General features: G+C 41.6%; 1 protein-coding gene and 1 long non-coding RNA gene across 6 annotated transcripts in view; both read left to right on the top strand.

The window, feature by feature from the left end:
• The window catches only part of LOC109254716 (uncharacterized), a 64637-nt gene extending 50876 nt beyond the window's left edge, over nt 1-13761 (top strand). Inside the window, exon 2 of the long non-coding RNA XR_008423797.1 lies at nt 12561-13761. This is a non-coding gene — a long non-coding RNA (uncharacterized LOC109254716). The remainder of the gene's footprint in view (nt 1-12560) is intronic.
• Nucleotides 13762-16014: 2253 nt separating this feature from the next.
• The window catches only part of CAST (calpastatin), a 108231-nt gene continuing 105811 nt past the window's right edge, over nt 16015-18434 (top strand). For 3 of the 5 annotated variants that reach the window (XM_019428861.2, XM_019428862.2, XM_019428850.2), the window contains exon 1: nt 16015-16191. In XM_019428861.2, the coding sequence (XP_019284406.2) occupies nt 16117-16191 (75 nt within the window). In that variant the 5' untranslated portion in view covers nt 16015-16116. Of the gene's footprint in view, nt 16192-16723; nt 16865-18434 lie in introns of those variants that run through there. The other 2 variants (XM_019428857.2, XM_019428856.2) reach the window with 2 other exon arrangements.

Below are 18434 nucleotides of genomic sequence, written 5' to 3'. Positions count from 1 at the left end.
TAATTTTATCTTAGTTTTATTTTCCTTGTTTATGCTTTTTTTTAATTTTTAAAGTTTATTTATTTATTTTGAGAGAGACAGAGGCAGCATGAGTGGGGGAGGGGCAGAGAGAGAGGGAGAGAGAAAATCCCAAGCAGGCTCCTTGCTGCCAGGGCAGAGGCTGACAAGGATACTCGAAGCCATGAACCATGAGATCATGACCTGAGCCAAAAGCAATAGTCAAACACTTAACTGATTGAGCCACCCAAGTACCCCCTGGTTTATGTTTTCTTAATTATTTTTACAATAAAAAATGTATAATAAAATTAATTAGAGGAAAAGTCTAAGTTCCTGGATCTGACTTTTAAGGACTTGTATAAATTTGAGTCTTCCCAGAAGTTAGAACAAACCTATAGACTCTTGAATTGTTCTCTTCTCATTTACTGAGATTAGCCTCTTTTTTGGTTAGCCTCAAACATATTGCAATATACTTGAAGATTCATATCATACTTTCTTGTTTTTTCTTACTCTTCATTTTTCTTGTCCCTTAATTGTGATATAACAATAAGTTGTTAACTGATTAACTTATTCTTATTAACATCTGAGTAAAGTCATATAAGAGCTTATATTATGTATGTGTACTCCTGAAAGATACAGCATTCAGCTTTTCATTATTGGAGTCCCTGTGACCACCATTTCTGCCCCCAGCTTTTTTTCCTCTGGAACACTTCAAGTATTACATCTTATATTTTCCATTGCATCATTTTAATATAAGCAAGATGATCACATGTGCAATAATGCTTGTCAACTGTGAATCTTAAAATATAAACAAATGGTATATAATTCATTCCTTCAGTGGTTTTGGCTGAGTGCTATCAGCATGCTTTATGACACAGGGCACTTAAGTAAAGGCTTCACCATGGAGTCATCTAAACATACATTTTCTTCCTTGTATATGACCATGGGCTAATTGTATCTGTAGACAGATTTATAATTAGGTACTATGCATTACTCAGTTCAGTTTTCTTCCTTATGTCTCTCTCCCAGGATTTTAATTGAGCACTATTTAATGTTCCAGCTAAAATGATATTAAGTCAATTATCTTTGCTTAAAAATATCTCTGTCACCCATTTGCTTTGATTATCAAAGCAAAAGGAAACAATACAACCATAGTTGGAAGGCACTTCAGGGTGGTCTAGATCTTGCATGACTTGAATCATGTGTCTTCTTAGGACTGGCCCTAATAGTGGTCATCTGACTTCTCTTCAGGTAACTATGGCAGGTAGGATTCTGTGCTGCTAAAGGGCACACACGGGCTTTAGACTCAATTAAACATAGGTATGAATCACAGCTCTGGTACTTAGCTGTGAGCTCTCAGGCAATTTACTGAATCTGTCTGAGTCTTGGTGTCTTTATCTGTAAAACAAGCCTACTAATCCATACCTTGCAGGGCTATTATTTTAAAAAATATGTTTCAATGACTTTTGATCTATGCACAGATTGAACACATGTCTTTATTTCTTCTCTCTCCTGAAGCCCCACTAAAAGGAGAGTAAATGAATTTAAAACAAATAGGCAGATTATAAACCCACGAGGCTGAAAAGAATGGAACAGGAGACAATGGAACAGATATGAGACCAACACATTTGTAGAAAAAGGCAAGTGGAAGTGAAATGGTGGAAAGTGACTTTTACATCCTGTGAGCCTGCAGAGAATCTACTGACAAGCAAGTGAGGTGGAATGTCACTTTGTAGGTTGAGGGTTTAAAGGTAGGACATGGCTGAACAGAGGGAGATGGGTGAAAACCATAGATGGCAGTTAGTGACTCAGGCCCTTTCTTCCACCTCACACAGCAAGGTAACTATACCTTTCCGAGCTCAAATGAGTTGGGAAATTCACAAAGAGGACACTGAAGAGGGGATAAGAAAATTAGAGGATCAATTCAGGACATGCCACAGAGTGGAGATAGGATCAAATAATATGGCTCTCAGGACTCTTTGGACAGACATGTGCACTGCCTCAGACACACTTTATCAAGACAGAAACCGAGATTGCAAAGGTGGCTTGATCTAGGCCACAAAGCAGATCACTGAGGGAGAAGGACTTAGAAATCTGGTTCCTGGACTTCAAATTTTTGAGACATGGTAAATAATGGATTCTGGGGGAAGCTACACCTCCAGTCCCAAGCATCAGTGGCCTTTCATGGAAAAAGAACTTTAATCATGCCTACTGAAACAAAGTATTGCAACATCAGACAGCCACTCAGGCCAGGAAAACATAGTGAAAGAAACACAGTAATGCACCGTCCTGGGCAGAAACCAAGGGCTACAGCAGGAATCTGAGGCTTTCTGACATGAAGCAAACAAATCTTTTTTAAAAACAAATCAAGCAGCAAAAAGCTGAGCCTTTTATCAACTTTAAGTCCTTTTAGCAATTGAATGATATTAAACTGTATGAAACTGCCACCTCTGTAGGTTGAAAATTCTGAATATAGGCAATTTTAGACAGTTCAGCCTACTAATAGGAGTAGAGAGGTTTCTTTCCGTATGATTGCCTCTATTTCTATAGCATAGCTATACTTGTGTGGAGGTACCAACAACTCCTGCAACAAAAGTATGAATAGTGTACCTGCCGTGTGCTGACACTCTTCTAGACTCTGGGGATAAATCAGTGAGCAAGACAGATGAACTCACTGCTAGATTAGTCAGATGTGGCTTAACAGGCCATCTTTATTGAGTATGATTCCCAGAGCTGGGACTATAGAGTCAGTACAACCTGTGATGAATTCCTGGCTCTGTGTTCTTAATGAATAAGTGTGTGTGTGTGTGTGTGTGTGTATTCTTTCCCAGATTCACAGGCAGAGTAAGTACTCTATACACTTTAACCATTATGTTTATTAGCACTTACTGAAAGAACCCTCCTTCAAAGACCTTACCATTTAAAGAAAAATAACATACAAATATTCTAATTTAAGTGCTAATGCTTCAGTGCCCAGTGAGAAATAGGTTTGTTAGGTCAGGAGGCTAAACTTGACAACGTAGAGCATTCATGAGTGTTGCCAAGTGACTGTATTCTGAAAGAGTTAGACTGGAAGGACCGATGCGGAAGTGAGTTTTCAGACAAGTTCTGAAAGTGAGTTTTCAGACAAGTTCTGAAAGTGAGTTTTGAAAGAGGGGAAGAAGAAACAACTTGCATAAGAAGGTTCAAACCCTCCTGGGAAATGTAACTAAAAGGTAGATTAGTCTTCCCAGAGAAAAGTGATATTTTTAGCCTTTCTTCCTAGGAATGTTGTGGAAACACAACCTGAATTGAAAATGTAGTTTACTCTTTCCAGACTAAATGCTACAATCAGAATTCACATTCACCGGGGGCATTTCCTAGTATAGGAAAAAACTGGAGAAGGCCACAGCCCATTTTGAACTGGGGCTTTTTTACTTGTGTCCTAATAGTCCCCATTCTGAGTGTATTGGTTTGCCAGGACAGCCATAAACTGAGTTAAAGCTGGCTTAGAATAACAGAAACTTATTGTGTCACATTTCTGGAGCCTAGCCGTCCAAATGCAGTGTCAGCAGGGCCAGGCCCCTTCTGAAGGTGCTGGGGGAGGATCTGTTTGAGGTAACCTCACTTTAACTTGATTATTTCTGGAAAGTCTTATTTTCATATAAAGCTGTATTCTGAACTATGGGGTTAATATCTTTTTTGGAGGGACACAATTCACCCCATTACACTAAGAAAAAGGAAACTGGCCTAATCATAAAAAGTGATTTTGGCCAGTATAGCAAAGTGATACCTCTTAGGAAATAATCCAAAATTCATTTAAGTGAAAATCCTACTAAAGCAAAACAGTTTTACAAAGCCAAGAAGCCTCTTTGCAAGGAGGCTGTTTTTCACCACAGAAGTGTTATATGGATTTGAATAACAACCAATGCCTTTGGAGCTAAACTGGATCTAATTAACAAACACAGTATAATGAAACCAGAAGGGTACTGTTGAGCCTGCAGTATGGAGAACTGAGCTGTTAAGAGAGTTGTTGATTTTCCTTCTGTATTTGTCATTAAGACAGCAAACCACTCAAGTGTCCCCTCCACCTAACCCATCACAAACATAACTGTTGCCCCTAGTGGAAAAGCCAAGCAACTCACAGAAACAAAAATAATCCAGGGCTCAGAATTGTTCCAGAAAATGGTAGCAGAGGGGTTAGTATATTTATTACAACTTTTCCTTTGCTAGTTCACAACAGAGAATTTGGGCATCAGTTAAGCTTTCCCATCCCCTCCCGTAGTTCTGGAAAGTGATTTCCAGAAGCATAATTTATTTCAAGAAAACAAAGTTAAAAATTTTGGAAATTCTAAGTGATAAAGTTTAATCTATGTTATACATACACTTAATATGTAATATTTATTTATTGGTTATCTAGAACTTCAAATGACAAAGAAAAATACTGTATATGTTTAAAAAAATATGTTGAGGGGCACCTGGGTGGCTCAGTTGGTTAAGCACCCAACTTCGGCTCAGGTCATGATCTCATGGGTCTGTGGGTTTGAGCCCCATGTAGAGCTCTGTGCTGACAGCTCCAAGCCTGGAGCCTGCTTAGTATTGTGTGTCTCCCTCTCTCTCTGCCCCTCCCCCACTCGTGTTCTGTCTCTCTCAAAAATGAACATTAAACATTTTTAAAAAATAAGTTGAATAATTTAAAAAAGACAGTGAAAGGCAACTCTCCTTCCCACTTCACCTCCCTAATCTCCCAATTTCCTCCCCAAAGGCAACTATTATTTATAGTTTGTTATGTATCATTCCAGATACATAAGGAATACATTCCAGCACAAGGAATACATATGTGGTTCTATAGAAAGTTCATAAAATATATTCCTCTTTTTTATTATTTTATATACTATGAATACCATATATGCCATTCTTCACACTGCCTCTTTCAGTTATTAATACATCTAATACATCTTATAAAAAGAGTATCAACTCACAGAAATCTCTTTTTTAAATGGCTGCATAATGTCCTATTATGTGGTTGTTTTACACTATATTTAGCTGTTCCCTACTGGTAAACATTTAGCTGGTTTCTAGTTTCTCACTATTATGAACAATGCTGTAAAGAACAGGTTTTTTTGTGTGTCTTTATACATATGTATATACAAGTGTATTTGTTAGAGAAACTCCTAAAAATGGAATCACTAGTGAAAAGATATACACATTTACATTTTTGACAGATGTTTGCCAAATTGCCAACCAAAAATTGTTGGATCAATTTATATTCCCATTAACAATGTGAGATGGGACCTATTTCTCTATCACATTGCCAGTGCCATGTATTATTAATCTTTTGTGCTTTTCCCAATCTAATAGGATAAGAATGGGATCAGATTGTGGTTTTAATATGTATTTGTTTTATTTGGAATCAGATTGGAGCATCTTTCCACATGGTAATAAGACATTTATATTCCTTTATCTCTGAATTCTCTATTTGTATCCTTTGCAGTGTTTCTATTGAATTGTTGATTCTACTATTGGCTTATAGTCATGTGTAGATTGTCTTTATTTACACATTTATTTTCTATGAGGAATTTTAAAATTTTAATATAGTCTTTTCTTTACCTTTTTGTTAATCTTTTAATCTTTTCTTAATCTTTTCCTTTAAGGCTTCTAGGTTTTGTGTCATATTTTATTTTGTTTCCTAATTTTTTTAATTTATTTTTGAGAGAGAGAGAGAGAGAGAGAGAAAGAGAGAGAGAGAGAGAGAGAATCCCAAGCAGTATCTGTCAGTGCAGAGCCTGATGTGGGGCTCGAGCTCACTAATGGTGAGATCATGATCTGAGCTGAAATCAAGGTTCAGACACTTAACTGACTGAGCCACAGTCATATTTTAGAAAGAGCTTTCTAATGTAAGATTGTAAAAAATATTGTCCTCTGACACAAAATTTGAGATGCTTTTACAGTGTTTTCTCGCTCACTGACATCTTTAAAAAGATAATTATTTAGAAAGAACTATACAAACTCACATTTCACCTCTTGGAAAGCAGCAGTCACACTATCTTATACATTTAATTTAGAATATCTACTTTTCCAAAGCACTAGAATCTTAAAAATTTAAAGTTTAGATTGAGAGATTAAGAAAAAGAGAATCCTTGTCAATTGTAATAATCTTTGAAAATCTTACAAGTGGAATTACATTTGAAACATATAAAATAGGAATAATTTTTACATTTAAGAATAATTTGGGGGGCTTCTGGGTGGCTCAGTTAGTTAAGCATCTGACTTTGGCTCAGGTCATGATCTCACGGTTTATGGGTTCAAGCCCCACATCAGGCTGTGTGCTGACAGCTCGGAGCCTGGAGCCTGCTTCAGACTCTGTGTCTCCCCCTGCTCCTCCCCCACGTGTGCTCTGTCTTTCTCTGTCTCTCAAAAATAAATAAACGTTAAAAAAATTTAAAAAAGAATAATTTGGGTAGGTAGGGTGTACTTAGTGACTTACTTCCAAAGAACAGAGTATGGAAAGGGAGAGATGTTAACTTCTCAGTGGAGAAACCTGGCAAACATGACCTTACCCCAGTGATGGAGGTTGACATCATCACTGATAAATCACATGGATATCATGGATCCTCCATACAATGTGATAAGAAGGCCAGTTACTAGTATAGTGTTCCTCCAAACTGCAAGTCTTAGCCTAATCATGAGAGAAACATCAGATTTGTTTTCAAATTGAGGAAAATTCTACAAAACATCTGACCACTATTCACAAATTCAAAATTGCCAAGGTTGTGTAAAACAAGGAAAGCCTGAAAAACTGTCACAGACCACAGAGGAGACTAAGGAGACATGACTGCAGTGTGATATCCTAGACCAGAATCTCAAGCAGAACAAGGACCTTAATGAAATAACTGGTGAAATCCACATGAAGTCTGCAGTTTAGTTAATAGCAATGTACCAGTGTTGGTTTCATAATTTTGACAAATGTATCATGTTGATGTAAGATGGTGACATTAGGGGAAACAGAAACTGGGAATGCTCTACTTTGGAAAGATAATCTTTGCAACTTTCTTGTATATCTAAAATTACTCCAGGGGCACCTGGGTGGCTCAGTTGGTTAAGCATCCCACTCTTAAGCTCAGGTCATGATCCTAGGGTCATGAGATCGAGCACTGTGTCAGGCTCTGTGCTGAGTATGGAGTCTGCTTGGGATGCTCTCTCTCTCTCTCTCTCTCTCTCTCTCTCTCTCCCTCCCTTGCCCCAAATTATTCCAAAACAAAATTTTAATAGAAAATTAATTTCAGGGGTGCCTGGGTGGCTCACTCAGTTAAGCGTCTGATTTGGTTTGTGAGTTGAGCCCTACATCAAGCTCTGTGCTGACAGCTTGGAGCCTACAGCCTGCTTCAGATTCTGTGTCTCCCTCTCTCTCTCTCTGCCCCTCCCCAACTTGTGCTCTGTCTCTCTCAAAAGTAAATGTTAAAAAAAAATAAAATTAATTTGATATTTAACAAGAATATTCTGAGAATAAACACCCCTAAAATATTTTAAATAAAATTTCATTTGAAATGACCATTTTTAAGTCCTAAAGATAATTTTCCTACAGTTCATTCCTGCCTTAAGTGGCTGATCAACATGAAATGTGAATCTGCCAAGTAACAAAATTACTTTTGCTATGAGTACCTTTTTAAAATGTCTTGGAGAAATTGCAAATGTCAGTGAGTATGGAGAAGAGTAAGTGACCATCCTTGTAGGAGGATCTTAAAGTGTCCTTTTGAAATTCACACATAGTCCTCATGTTAAGGACAAGGTTTATAAGAAAGAGTTTGTTTTTTTTTTTATAACAGCTTAATTGAAATATGATTTATATACTGTACAATTCACCTGTTTTAACTATAAATTTCAGTGGTTTTTAGTATCTTAATAGACATGTAAATCAGCAGTCAATTTTGGGACATTTTCATTACCTCAAAAAGAAACCCCAAACCCTTTAGCTATCACCCTCCTGTCCTCACAACCAGTGCCCCCCCCCAACCCTAAACAACTACTAATCTTTCTGTCTCTATAGATTGGCCTATTCTGACATTTCATATAAATGAATGATATATAACCTTTTGTAACTGGCTAGTATTATTTTTATATTCTCCAGATACACTCTGAAGAACAGATAGCTAAAGTACCTTAGAAAAATTAACTTTTATCACTCCAGGTATTAAACCACTCATTTAAAAATATAATCTCCGGGTGCCTGGGTGGCCCAGTTGGTTGAGCGTCTGACTTCGGCTCAGGTCATGATCTCACAGTTGGTGGGTTTAAGCCCCGCATCGGGCTCTGTGCTGACCGCTCAGAGCCTGGAGCCTGTTTCATATTCTGTGTCTCCCTCTCTCTCTTCCCTCCCCTGTTCACGCTGTGTCTCTGTCTCAAAAATAAATAAACATTAAAAAAATTTTTTTTTAATATAATTTTTTTAAAAATATAATCCCCATCCCAACGCATTATACATCCCATCCATATATAAACATTCCATTTCAAATTCCATGACAAGTTTTATTTTGTATATATAGCAAAGAATAAATACAGAGAAGTGATGAGGAGCACCAGCTAGAGAGCTAGACCACTTGATTCAAATGCTAACAGAGTCACTTAGCAGCTGTGTAACCCAGGGCAAATTCAACCTCTCTGGGCCTTAGTTTCCTCTTCTATAGCATGTTTCCTACTTCCTAAGGGTGCAATGAATGAATATATGCAAATTTATGCAAAGTCCTTAAAAACTTGAATAAAATCTTGCCATTTGCAACTATGTGGATGGAACTAGAGTGTATCATGCTAAGTGAAGTAAGTCAGAGAAAGACAAATATCATATGATGTCACTTATATGTGGAATTTAAGAAACAAAACAGATGAACCTAGAGGAAGGGAAGCAAAGATAAGATAAAAACAGAGAGGGAGACAAACCATAAGAGACTCTTATATACAGAGAACAAACTGAGGGTTGCTGGAGGGGAGGTGGGTAGGGGAATGGGGTAAATGGGTGATGGGCACTAGGGAGGGCACTTGTTGAGAGGAGCACTGGGTGTTATATGTAAGTGACTAATCACTAAATTCTAGTCCTGAAATCATTATTATACTATATGTTAACCAACTTGGATTTAAATTTTTTAAAAAGTTTCTAATATATAGTAAATACTATATGTTTTCTACATATTTACTGTATCAACTGTGAGAGCCATTCAGTACCATTAGTACCACCAAGTGTTTAGACAGTTCTCTTGACCTTCTAATCTTATATGATCAGATTTTCTACTTCAAGTATCTTCCTAAATTCCCCAGTCTATGTCTTTTATCTTTTGAAGAAAGAAGTTTAGCCTGGGGGAAAAAAAAAAACAAAACAATATGTTCTTACTCATCCCATAAGTGTTTAGGGAGGACATATTATGTGCCAGGCATAGTCTCAAGTTCTAGGAATAAGACTGAAATGACCCTTTTCATCACAAAGTCTAGTGTGGTAGGGTCCCCTCCCTAAGGAGAAAGAGAAAAAAGGGAGAGAAAAATTGAAAGTAACCTGGCTATGCGCCTATGTGAAATGACCCTTTTCATCACAAGGTCTAGTAGTGGGTACAAATACACAGTATGACTGGGATCAAAGAACATATTAATATGCACAAAGATTTCACCTCCATTGGGCCTTCTAGGAAGAATTATATCATCACAGAAGGAAACAAGGAAAGAACATCTTCTGGTTCGATTTGGAGGGTTTATAGAAAAAGTTTTGGAGCATGGAGGAAATAATGGAACTAAGAAGGAGAAAGGATTTGGGGGGACATCTGAGTGGCTCAGTTGATTAAGCATCTGACCCTTGATTTTGGCTCAGATCATGGTCTTGTGGTCTTGAGATCAAGCCATGCATCAGGTTCTGGCTGGATGTGGAGCCTGCTTAAGATTCTCTCTGCTCTTTTTCTGCTTGCTTGCATGTATGCACATACATGTTCTCTCTCTCTCTCTCTCTCTCTCTGTCTCTCTCTCTGTCTCTCTCAAAAAATAAATATTTTTAAAATTAAAATAAACTAAAAAATAAAAATAAAAAAGGAAAAGGATTTTTAAAGATGTTTTGCTGAGTGTTCAGATTGTGGACCCACTCGGGAATTTTCTATTGCAGTAAAAGGATTGCAGTAAAGATGAAAATGCTTTTAGTTACTTTTGGACCACTGGACCACTTTTTATTTAAATATAAGCTGCATTTAGGATTAGGCTGTCAGAATCTTTGACTTGATATGGACAATAGACAGCTACAATGTAATGCACGGTTGCCAAAAGTTAGTGCTTTGGAAAAGGGAAGGGAGGAGTGCTCCAGGGGGGTGGGAAATGAGCAAAGGCAGAACTGGGAAGAGCCAAGAATGTTCCAGGATCTGAAAGCAGAAGGGCATGCCTGGAGCACAGCCCCATGAAGGCACAAACCAGACCCTGCAGGCCCTGGGAGGCCATGTTAAGGGATCTAAACTTCATTCTGTTGGCAATAAGGAACCATCAAGGACTGTAAACAAGGAAGAGAGATGATTCATACAGCACTAGTCAGTTGTTGGCCCCAAGAGTATACTGACTCAGAACTGAACTGTTTTCAGGGACCCATACCCCCGAGGATGCAGAGACACAGACCTAAGGGAATTAGTAAGGAAGGTGGAAGACAGCTGAAGGCTTATAGCTTACTAGCAAATGACCTATAGAGCAATCTTTTTTTTTTTTTTTTTTTTGCTTTTTGCTTTAAAACAACTAAACAAAACTAGAAAATAAAAATTTTATTTTCCCTTTATTTCTAACCATTCTTTGCAGTCAAATTTTAAAATTGTCGTTTCCATGTATCTAGATGGCAGTATTCATGGCATGGCTGCTCTGTGAAATAAATTGTTCTTCAGTAACCCCTCTGGAAGGCAAATGTCATCGTAAAAGGGGGAGAAATTTAATTAAATGGGTAATATCATCAGACCTAATGTTTAGTTGCATAGCAACGTGACAGCGTACTTTGGCAATATCAATTCCTTCCTCAATACTATTTGCCAAGTTTTACGGTGTTCTATCGCACTGAGAACTGTAATGTGTGTGATAAGCTATCCAAATCCCCTTCAGGAATACAAAAGCCCTTATTCCAGCTCCTAGGAGTGCCCCAGCAGACAGCCCTCATCTCTCAGCTCCTTTGGGGGTTATACAGCTTAAGGGAGTCACTTCCCTCTCTGGAAGCCATGCTCCCTCACTCCTGGCCATACCCAAGAACAGTGATGCAGGCTTGAAAGGACTCAGCCCTCTCTCACCAGCCCCCAACCGTTCTGAAGGGCTTCCTGTCCTGGTGGTCATTCCCTGCAGGGTTGTTATGGGAGGCTTCTACTGGATCTGCACCCCAGCTCAACTTCTCTGTTGACCCATCCTTCCCTCCCTCCCACAGATGTTGATCCTTTGAGTACTCCCTAATAAAGCCCTGAAAAGGAGGTATGATCTCAGTCCTCTTCGGTCCACACTGACAACAAATAGGCTGAAGAACAAGACCTGAAGGTATTCTGCAGGTGTTTTACTATCTGCAGGCACTAAAGGATGAGAAATAAAACATGAGGGACTAGCTATGGGTATGTGTGTGATGCAAGTTCCTGTTTGGTAACAGTGAAAACTTGAAAGATGACTTCATCTGCTGCTTATTCTCTTTGCTTTCTTCATCCTCTGTCCCTCCATCCTTCCATCTCCATTCTTTCTCCCTCTTGCCACCCCATCGGCCACCCATACACAAGCCCAACATGATCTGAGAAGCAAGGTATCTTCATCCATTCAGGCTGCTATAACAAAAGGGGTGCCTGGGTGGCTCAGTTGGTTAAGCGTCCAACTTAGGCTCTGATCATGATCTCACGGTTCGTAAGTTCAAGCCCTGCATCAGGCTCTGCACTGATGGTGCAGATCCTGCTTGGGATTCTCTCTCTCTCCCTCTCTCTCTGCCCCTTCAGCGTTCTCTCATTCTCTTTCAAAATAAATTTAAAAAACTGTTAAAAAAAAAAAAAAGTACTACAGGCTGGAGAGCTTACACAACATAACAGAAATGTTCTTCTCGCAGCTCTGGAGGCTGGAAGTCTGTGATCAGGGTGCCAGTAAGTTTGAGCGAGGGGACTTTTCCTAGCTGCACACTTTTCATTGTATTCTCACATGGCAGGAAGGGCAAAGGAGCTCTCCTGGGACATCTTTTATAAGGGCATTAATCTCCATGAGAGCTCCGCCCTCATGAATTAATCATCTCTTAAAGGCCCCACCTCCTAATGCCACCACATTGGGCATTAGGATTTTATTATGGGAATTTGGGGGGCACAACAACATTCAGACCGTAGCACATGGCTAAACTCCTGTGATCTAAATGCATTCTCTTACTGACTAGCACCTCTTCATCCCCTTTATCACAGAACTTCACCACTGAAGCCATTCTTCTGGATAATTCAACAGTCAGAATCATGAAGTTCCTAGATACACACATGTTATAAGGGAAAGGAGGGTATGAAACTTTGCATATTATTCCTACGTCTTTGGTTATTTGCAAGGACGCTTCTTTTTTCCTTTTTCTTTTTCTCTGGTTTACTCAGGAAAATGTCACTACAAAGTGAGGCAAACCTGGCTGAGAGTCTCAAGATGGCAGACAGGACAGGTAAGTTTTGGTGGGACTGGCAGGCACTTGGACATCAGCCAGAAGGTACAGGCTTTCTGGAGGTAACCTCCATTCCAGAAATATGTGGTGTTGTAGAAAGAAATATCAACCAGAGGAAGGGGACTATTCAAACTGTGAGTACCTCAGAAAACTACTCTGAGTCCTCCTCAATCTCACCCCCTGGCTGGGTTACCAAAACCCTCTCAGTTGTCAGATCTAATAGACACTCTTCATACGTTGTCTGATGCAACTTTTGAGTGAAATTTTAAGTGTTTATTTATTTATTTGAGGAGAGAGAGAGAAAGAGAGAGAGTACAAGTAGGGGAGGGCAGAGAGAGAGAAGGAGAGAGAGAACCCCCAACAGGCTCCCTGCTGTCAGGGCAGAGCCTGACACAGGGCTGGAACTCAGGAACTGTGAGATCACTACCTGAGCTGAAATCAAGAGTCGGAGGCTTAACCAACTGAGCCACCCAGGTGCCCCTGAGTGAAATTTCATACTGTGGACCAGCCCTTCCTTTTAGAAACCCCTCATTCCTTGGCCTCTGGTGCTTACTTCTTTACTGGATTCCTTCTGCCTCACTCTAGCTCCTTCTCAGGTTCCACTGGCTTCTTCTCTGGACTCCATCACGTCTTTGTTTTTCTCATTTTACATGCTTCTGGATGAAAAGTGATGGGGTCCTCAATAGCTCCAGCAGCAGTGGGGATAAAGAGGACATACAACGTGAAGGCTGATTGGAGGAGGTTTCCAACTCACTCAAGTCAAACATCAGGAGAGGAAGCAGCCCCTGAGCTCCCTTCCTCCCCAGCCAGCCCACCCTTGCATCAGAGCCAGAAGTCCCATAGTTCTGCCGGAATATCTTTTCCAGCCCTTTACCTTATCCCACGGTCATGTAGTGGTGGATTTATTTGCCTTTCCCCCTAGACCGTGAGGTCCTTGGTACCTCCAGAGTCTGACACATTGCAGTCATCCCGTTACTGAGTAAAGGAATGAGGTACTTAAAATATGTACAAATAAAAATGTAGCACAAGTTGCCATATATACTTAAAATGAGCTTCCCTAAGATGCTCAAATGCTGGGCGTGGTATCAAAGTTCAAATTTCTCACGGACCATAGAGCAAGTGAAAACACCATTCTTCAACTTATTTGTAATTCTTCTTTACTCATAGTCATTAATGCACAGTTTAGCTCAAAATTGTTTCTGCTTATGTGAGTTCCAACTCTCAAGCAAAGCCTGAAGGCTAATGTCATTATCTCTTGTAGATTTTCATATCAATTATACTACCTACTACAGTTACTGCTCAGTAAATAGTAAGTTGATAAATGGATTTATTACTCCTAAACTTGGACCAGCAGCTCCAGCCAGGCAGGTAGGCTCTTTTATATTTCCTGAACTGCCCCATCCCTCTTCTGTCCACATCCCACCATGCAGCCAGTCCACTCAAGCCTCCTTTCTCTTCCTATAATCACCAAAACCCACAGAACCCCAAACTCCCAAAATAGATTTGTACTTATTCATACCTGTATGTCTCTCAATGTCACCCAAATGATCATGCATTACAAATGCCATATGACTTCAGCAAAACTCTAAGTACCTGGAGGGCAGGGAATGTGTATTTTCATCTTTATATCATTCCTTCTATAATTTCTTTCACAGTTCTTTACAAGGAAGACTTTTAAGAGGTGTAAAACTAACTGGTATAAGTTCAATTTTAAATACTCTGTCAGAAAAATACCTCAAATTTTAATCAACCAACCATTATTCATCCGGATCTAAAACCTGAACCTTGGAGCACCTGGGTGGCTCAGTCAGTTAAGATCCCAGCTCTTGGTTTCAGCTCAGGTCATGACCTCACAGTTTGTGAGATTGAGCCCCGCGTCTGGCTGTGTGCTGACAGCATGGAGCCTGCTTGGGATTCTCCCTCTCTCCCTCTCTGTCAAAGTAAATAAATAAATTTTAAAACCTGAACCTAGGTTCTCTAGGCTCTGAAGTAAGGAAATGTTTCAGTTCCTGGGACCACAGTTGGGGCTGCCTATACCTGGCTCCTATTAGTTTTGGTGTGTGTGTGTGTGTGTGTGTGTGTGTGTGTGTGTTTTAAATTACTTTAGGTGTTTAGTTGCAAGTCATTTTTTCAGGCTTATGACATATTTCCCCAATTATGAATGTAATTCATACTATCAATTGATTTTCCTTGAATGGACAATCATAGACCCCTTGTCGAAGTTGTTACATTTTTACCTATAAATTCTAAGCTGGTAGCCTGTGTGTTGGAACTACTAGGTATAAATGGTAATAAGTAAACAACTGTTTAAAAGGAAATCCATTTAAATCACCCCTCTCTCCTCCCCGCATCAAGAAAGCTGCTAGCCAGTAAAAGAAGTCAAAATCCCTAAAAATGAGAGAGGAGAGGGAAACAAGAATTCATCCTGCCAAGCTCAATGTAGCATGACAAATCTTTTCCTACAATCTGGCTTCTCTCTCTCCAACTGTCTAAAACACAACACTGCAGACAGAGGCCACCCCCAGGCCCAAAGTGTCATTGTCACTGCTGGGAAACAGGTTTTTTTCTGTCAGGTCTGAGCACAAATCCGCAGCAACCGATGGCCAAAGTCTCCGCAGAGGAGCATTTTCTAGACAGGCTTGTTACATTTCACTTACAGGCCCAAACCAGGAAGTGCGGTTTAAGATGAGCCAAAGACAAAAAACACTTCAGCCTCGGTAACAAAACCCAGCCAGGATCCAGAAAGCCTATAGAGGTTTAAATTGGGGACTATTTGGTTCGGATTGGAACCTCGGGCTTCCTACCCTTAAACGTTTCTAAACTTTCAAATCGCGCCCCCCTGCCCAAAAAAGCCACCAAAGAGAGACGACATAAAACATGCACAGGAGCGCGCACACAACCTACACAAACACACACATCTACACAAACACACGCACAGACCAATTTGTTTTTGTGATCCGCTTCCTTGTCTAGGCGGTCCAGGATTTAAGTCGGTAAATTCTTCTCCAAACTAAACCAGGGCAGATAGCAGAAAAGGGGTCTAATTCTGGAGATTTTTAAGAAGGGTCGAGGCGTAGACTGGCCACGCCCGGGTCTCGCTCTCCCGTTGCACAACTGCAAGCTAAGTCTGGGCAAGTCCAAGGAGGAACCCTGAGACCTCCAGCCCCTCCTTCCCGCAACCCACGGGAGCAGCAAAGTCCTGGGAGGAGGGGAGGATCCCTGGATGAGGCTAACGGGGCCGAGGGTGTTAAATTTCAGCCCCGGAGCCTTGTACAGCTAAAGCGGGGGCCGCCGCCAGCTGCGGGCAGGAAGGGGAGGACCCAGCCGTGCGAGGGGGAGCCCCCGCTCGGGCTCTGGGCTGGGTCGGAAAAGCTGCCTCACGGGCGCGCCCGCCGGCCCTCTGCTCCGTTCCTCCCTCCCAGAGCTCCCCGCCTGGCCCTCCCTTCTAGTCTCCGCTGCGCCCTCGCGAAGGCAGCGTTTGCAGCGGCCTTGCTATGTCTCAGCCGGGCCAGAAGCCCGCGGCCTCCCCGCGGCCCCGGCGCGCTGCAGCGGCCCGCCAAACCCAGGAGGTGAGTGGCGCTCCTGCGGGAACCACAGGGTTGGGCGCTGGGAGACCAGGGCCCATAGCCGCGGGACACCTCTTCTGGGCGTAACCTGTCTGGCCTCCAGCACCGTGCGCCCCCTCCCAGGCCGGAATAGGGCGCGGGGCTCAGTGCCCGCCTCTGGGCAGGTGGCTGGTGGTGGCAGGTTATTCCCGGACTGGGGCCAAGTGCACTGGGCGTGGCACGAACTCAACAGGGGCTGGCCCGCGCCGGGAAAAGTTGGATGGTAAGAGGTGGGTGAAATGAGGATAGGGATGAAAGGAGGAAAAAGTTCACTCGGGACCCCTAGAGTGGGTGGGGTGGTTTAACTGGACCGCGGGATCCTCTTTTCCGTCTAAAGCCCAGGCTGCAGGGCGTGGCTGCCTGGAGAAATAACACATCTTCCCTAACCAGCCTCGAGCCAAATCGGGCGGGGCGGGGCCAGCCGGCCGGGGCGGGGCCTGCATCGGGCACCGCCCCGTTGCCCTCCCCCCTGACAGCTGCGGGGCTCGCCGAGCTCAGAGCGCGTCCGCTCCAAGCAGGCGAAGTGAGAACCCTCCACCTTCTGTACCGCACACCGCGTCTCCGCCGGGCCCTCCGCCGCACGGCTCTGAGCAAACCGGTTATCGCCATGGCGTTCGCAAGCTGGTGGTACAAGACGGTAAATAGGAGCGATCGTGCCTGGGCAGGAACGGGAAGGGACTGTGTTTGCTTTGCCTTTCCGGGATTGCGGACGAAGTATTGTTGGGGAAGGGGTGGGGACCAGGTGGGACCTCCTCTCAGAACTTAGGTTAGGCTCCGGGAGAGGCCGAGACTCACCCTACTGTGGTATGCGCGAGCGCGTCGGGGCGTGCGAATGGATGTGAGCAGTTGCGCGAGGCTCAACTCGGCTTACAAGCTGAATGGGACAGGAATTCTTGCTGCAAGAATTTCTCCCCTGGATGCGGATTCCTGGATGAACTCAGCTCTCAAGAGCTTAGATCTAGTGTTTCTAACCTGTAAGCAAAGCTCAAAACTTTTAGAGAAACGTTCTTGGACATACATTTTCCAACACAAAGGAGGAGAGGCAGCCAGGATGGGGTCAAGGAGAAAACCCCCAACTCCAAGAAGCAAAAGCAACGGAGATCAAGGCCCTTGTGGAGAATGACACAGAGAGAGCGATAGGTGTTCTGTACTTTATTCCCAAAAAAGTACACAAAAGTTGTGTTGATAGGTGAGAATCGAAATATTTATATCCCATTAATTTATGTGAAAATTTGAAAAATTTAGTACACCTCTCAGCATGTGGTATTATTAGGAAAAGCAAGGTTGTAATCAGACACACTTTAGAGAGAAACCTTATATTGGAATCAGTAAACTGTCACTGATCAGCCAAATGGCCATTCATTGAGCATTTATATGCCAACCCCAGTACTGGCCTCCAAGTACACAGCAGAGAATAAGACAGTAGTTCTGTTTCTGGAAGACCAACAAGTCAACCTTTCTGAACCTCTTTCCACATCTATAAAATAAGGGCTGTAATAGGCACCAAATAAGGGTTGGTGAGGACTAATTAGATTCATGGATCAAAGTACCAGACACATTTACTTTTAATGGTAGGGAATTACAGTTTCCCTGAAGATATTTCATTGTAAATGTTTCCCATTACATTTTCTGGGCTCTTAAAATGTAACATTTATGTGCTGAAGCAAAAGTTTATTTTGAGTCATTGTTGGCCTAAGTTGGAAGGTGAGAGGTGGGTGAAATGAGGATAAGGATGAAAGGGGGAAAATGTTCACTCGGGACCCCTAGAATGGGTGGGGTGGTATAACTGGACTGCAGGATCCTCTCTTCTATCATGGTCCTAAGGTTCTTACCAAAATGCACGTGTATTATCTGCAAATATGGATGGCAGTATTCCAGAGTTAACATCAGACTTTTCTTTCCAAATTAATGGTTCTCTAAAAGAAATTATGCTGGAATATTTGACATAGTGTAAGTCAGTACTTTTAACCCTGTTATGTTTAGACATAGTCTGACATTTTGCTAAAATCTCTTATAATCCAATTTTGGAACTACTATACATTTTTTTTTTTTTGTCTCTTAGAATAAGCAAACTGTCTGTGATCAGCTTTGATTCTTACCAAAGCAGTGTGCCATCTAATAGAAATGTTGTGTGAGCCACATATGTAATTTAAAAATTTCCAAGTAACTACATTAGCAAAAGCAAAAACAGGTGAAATTAATGCTAA

This window comes from Panthera pardus, unplaced genomic scaffold (assembly GCF_024362965.1).
Source record: "Panthera pardus isolate Hobbes unplaced genomic scaffold, ASM2436296v1 HiC_scaffold_2, whole genome shotgun sequence".
Lineage (NCBI taxonomy): Eukaryota > Metazoa > Chordata > Mammalia > Carnivora > Felidae > Panthera > Panthera pardus.
Note: the sequence above shows the minus strand (reverse complement) of the source record. Positions and strands in the feature narration are given on the sequence as shown.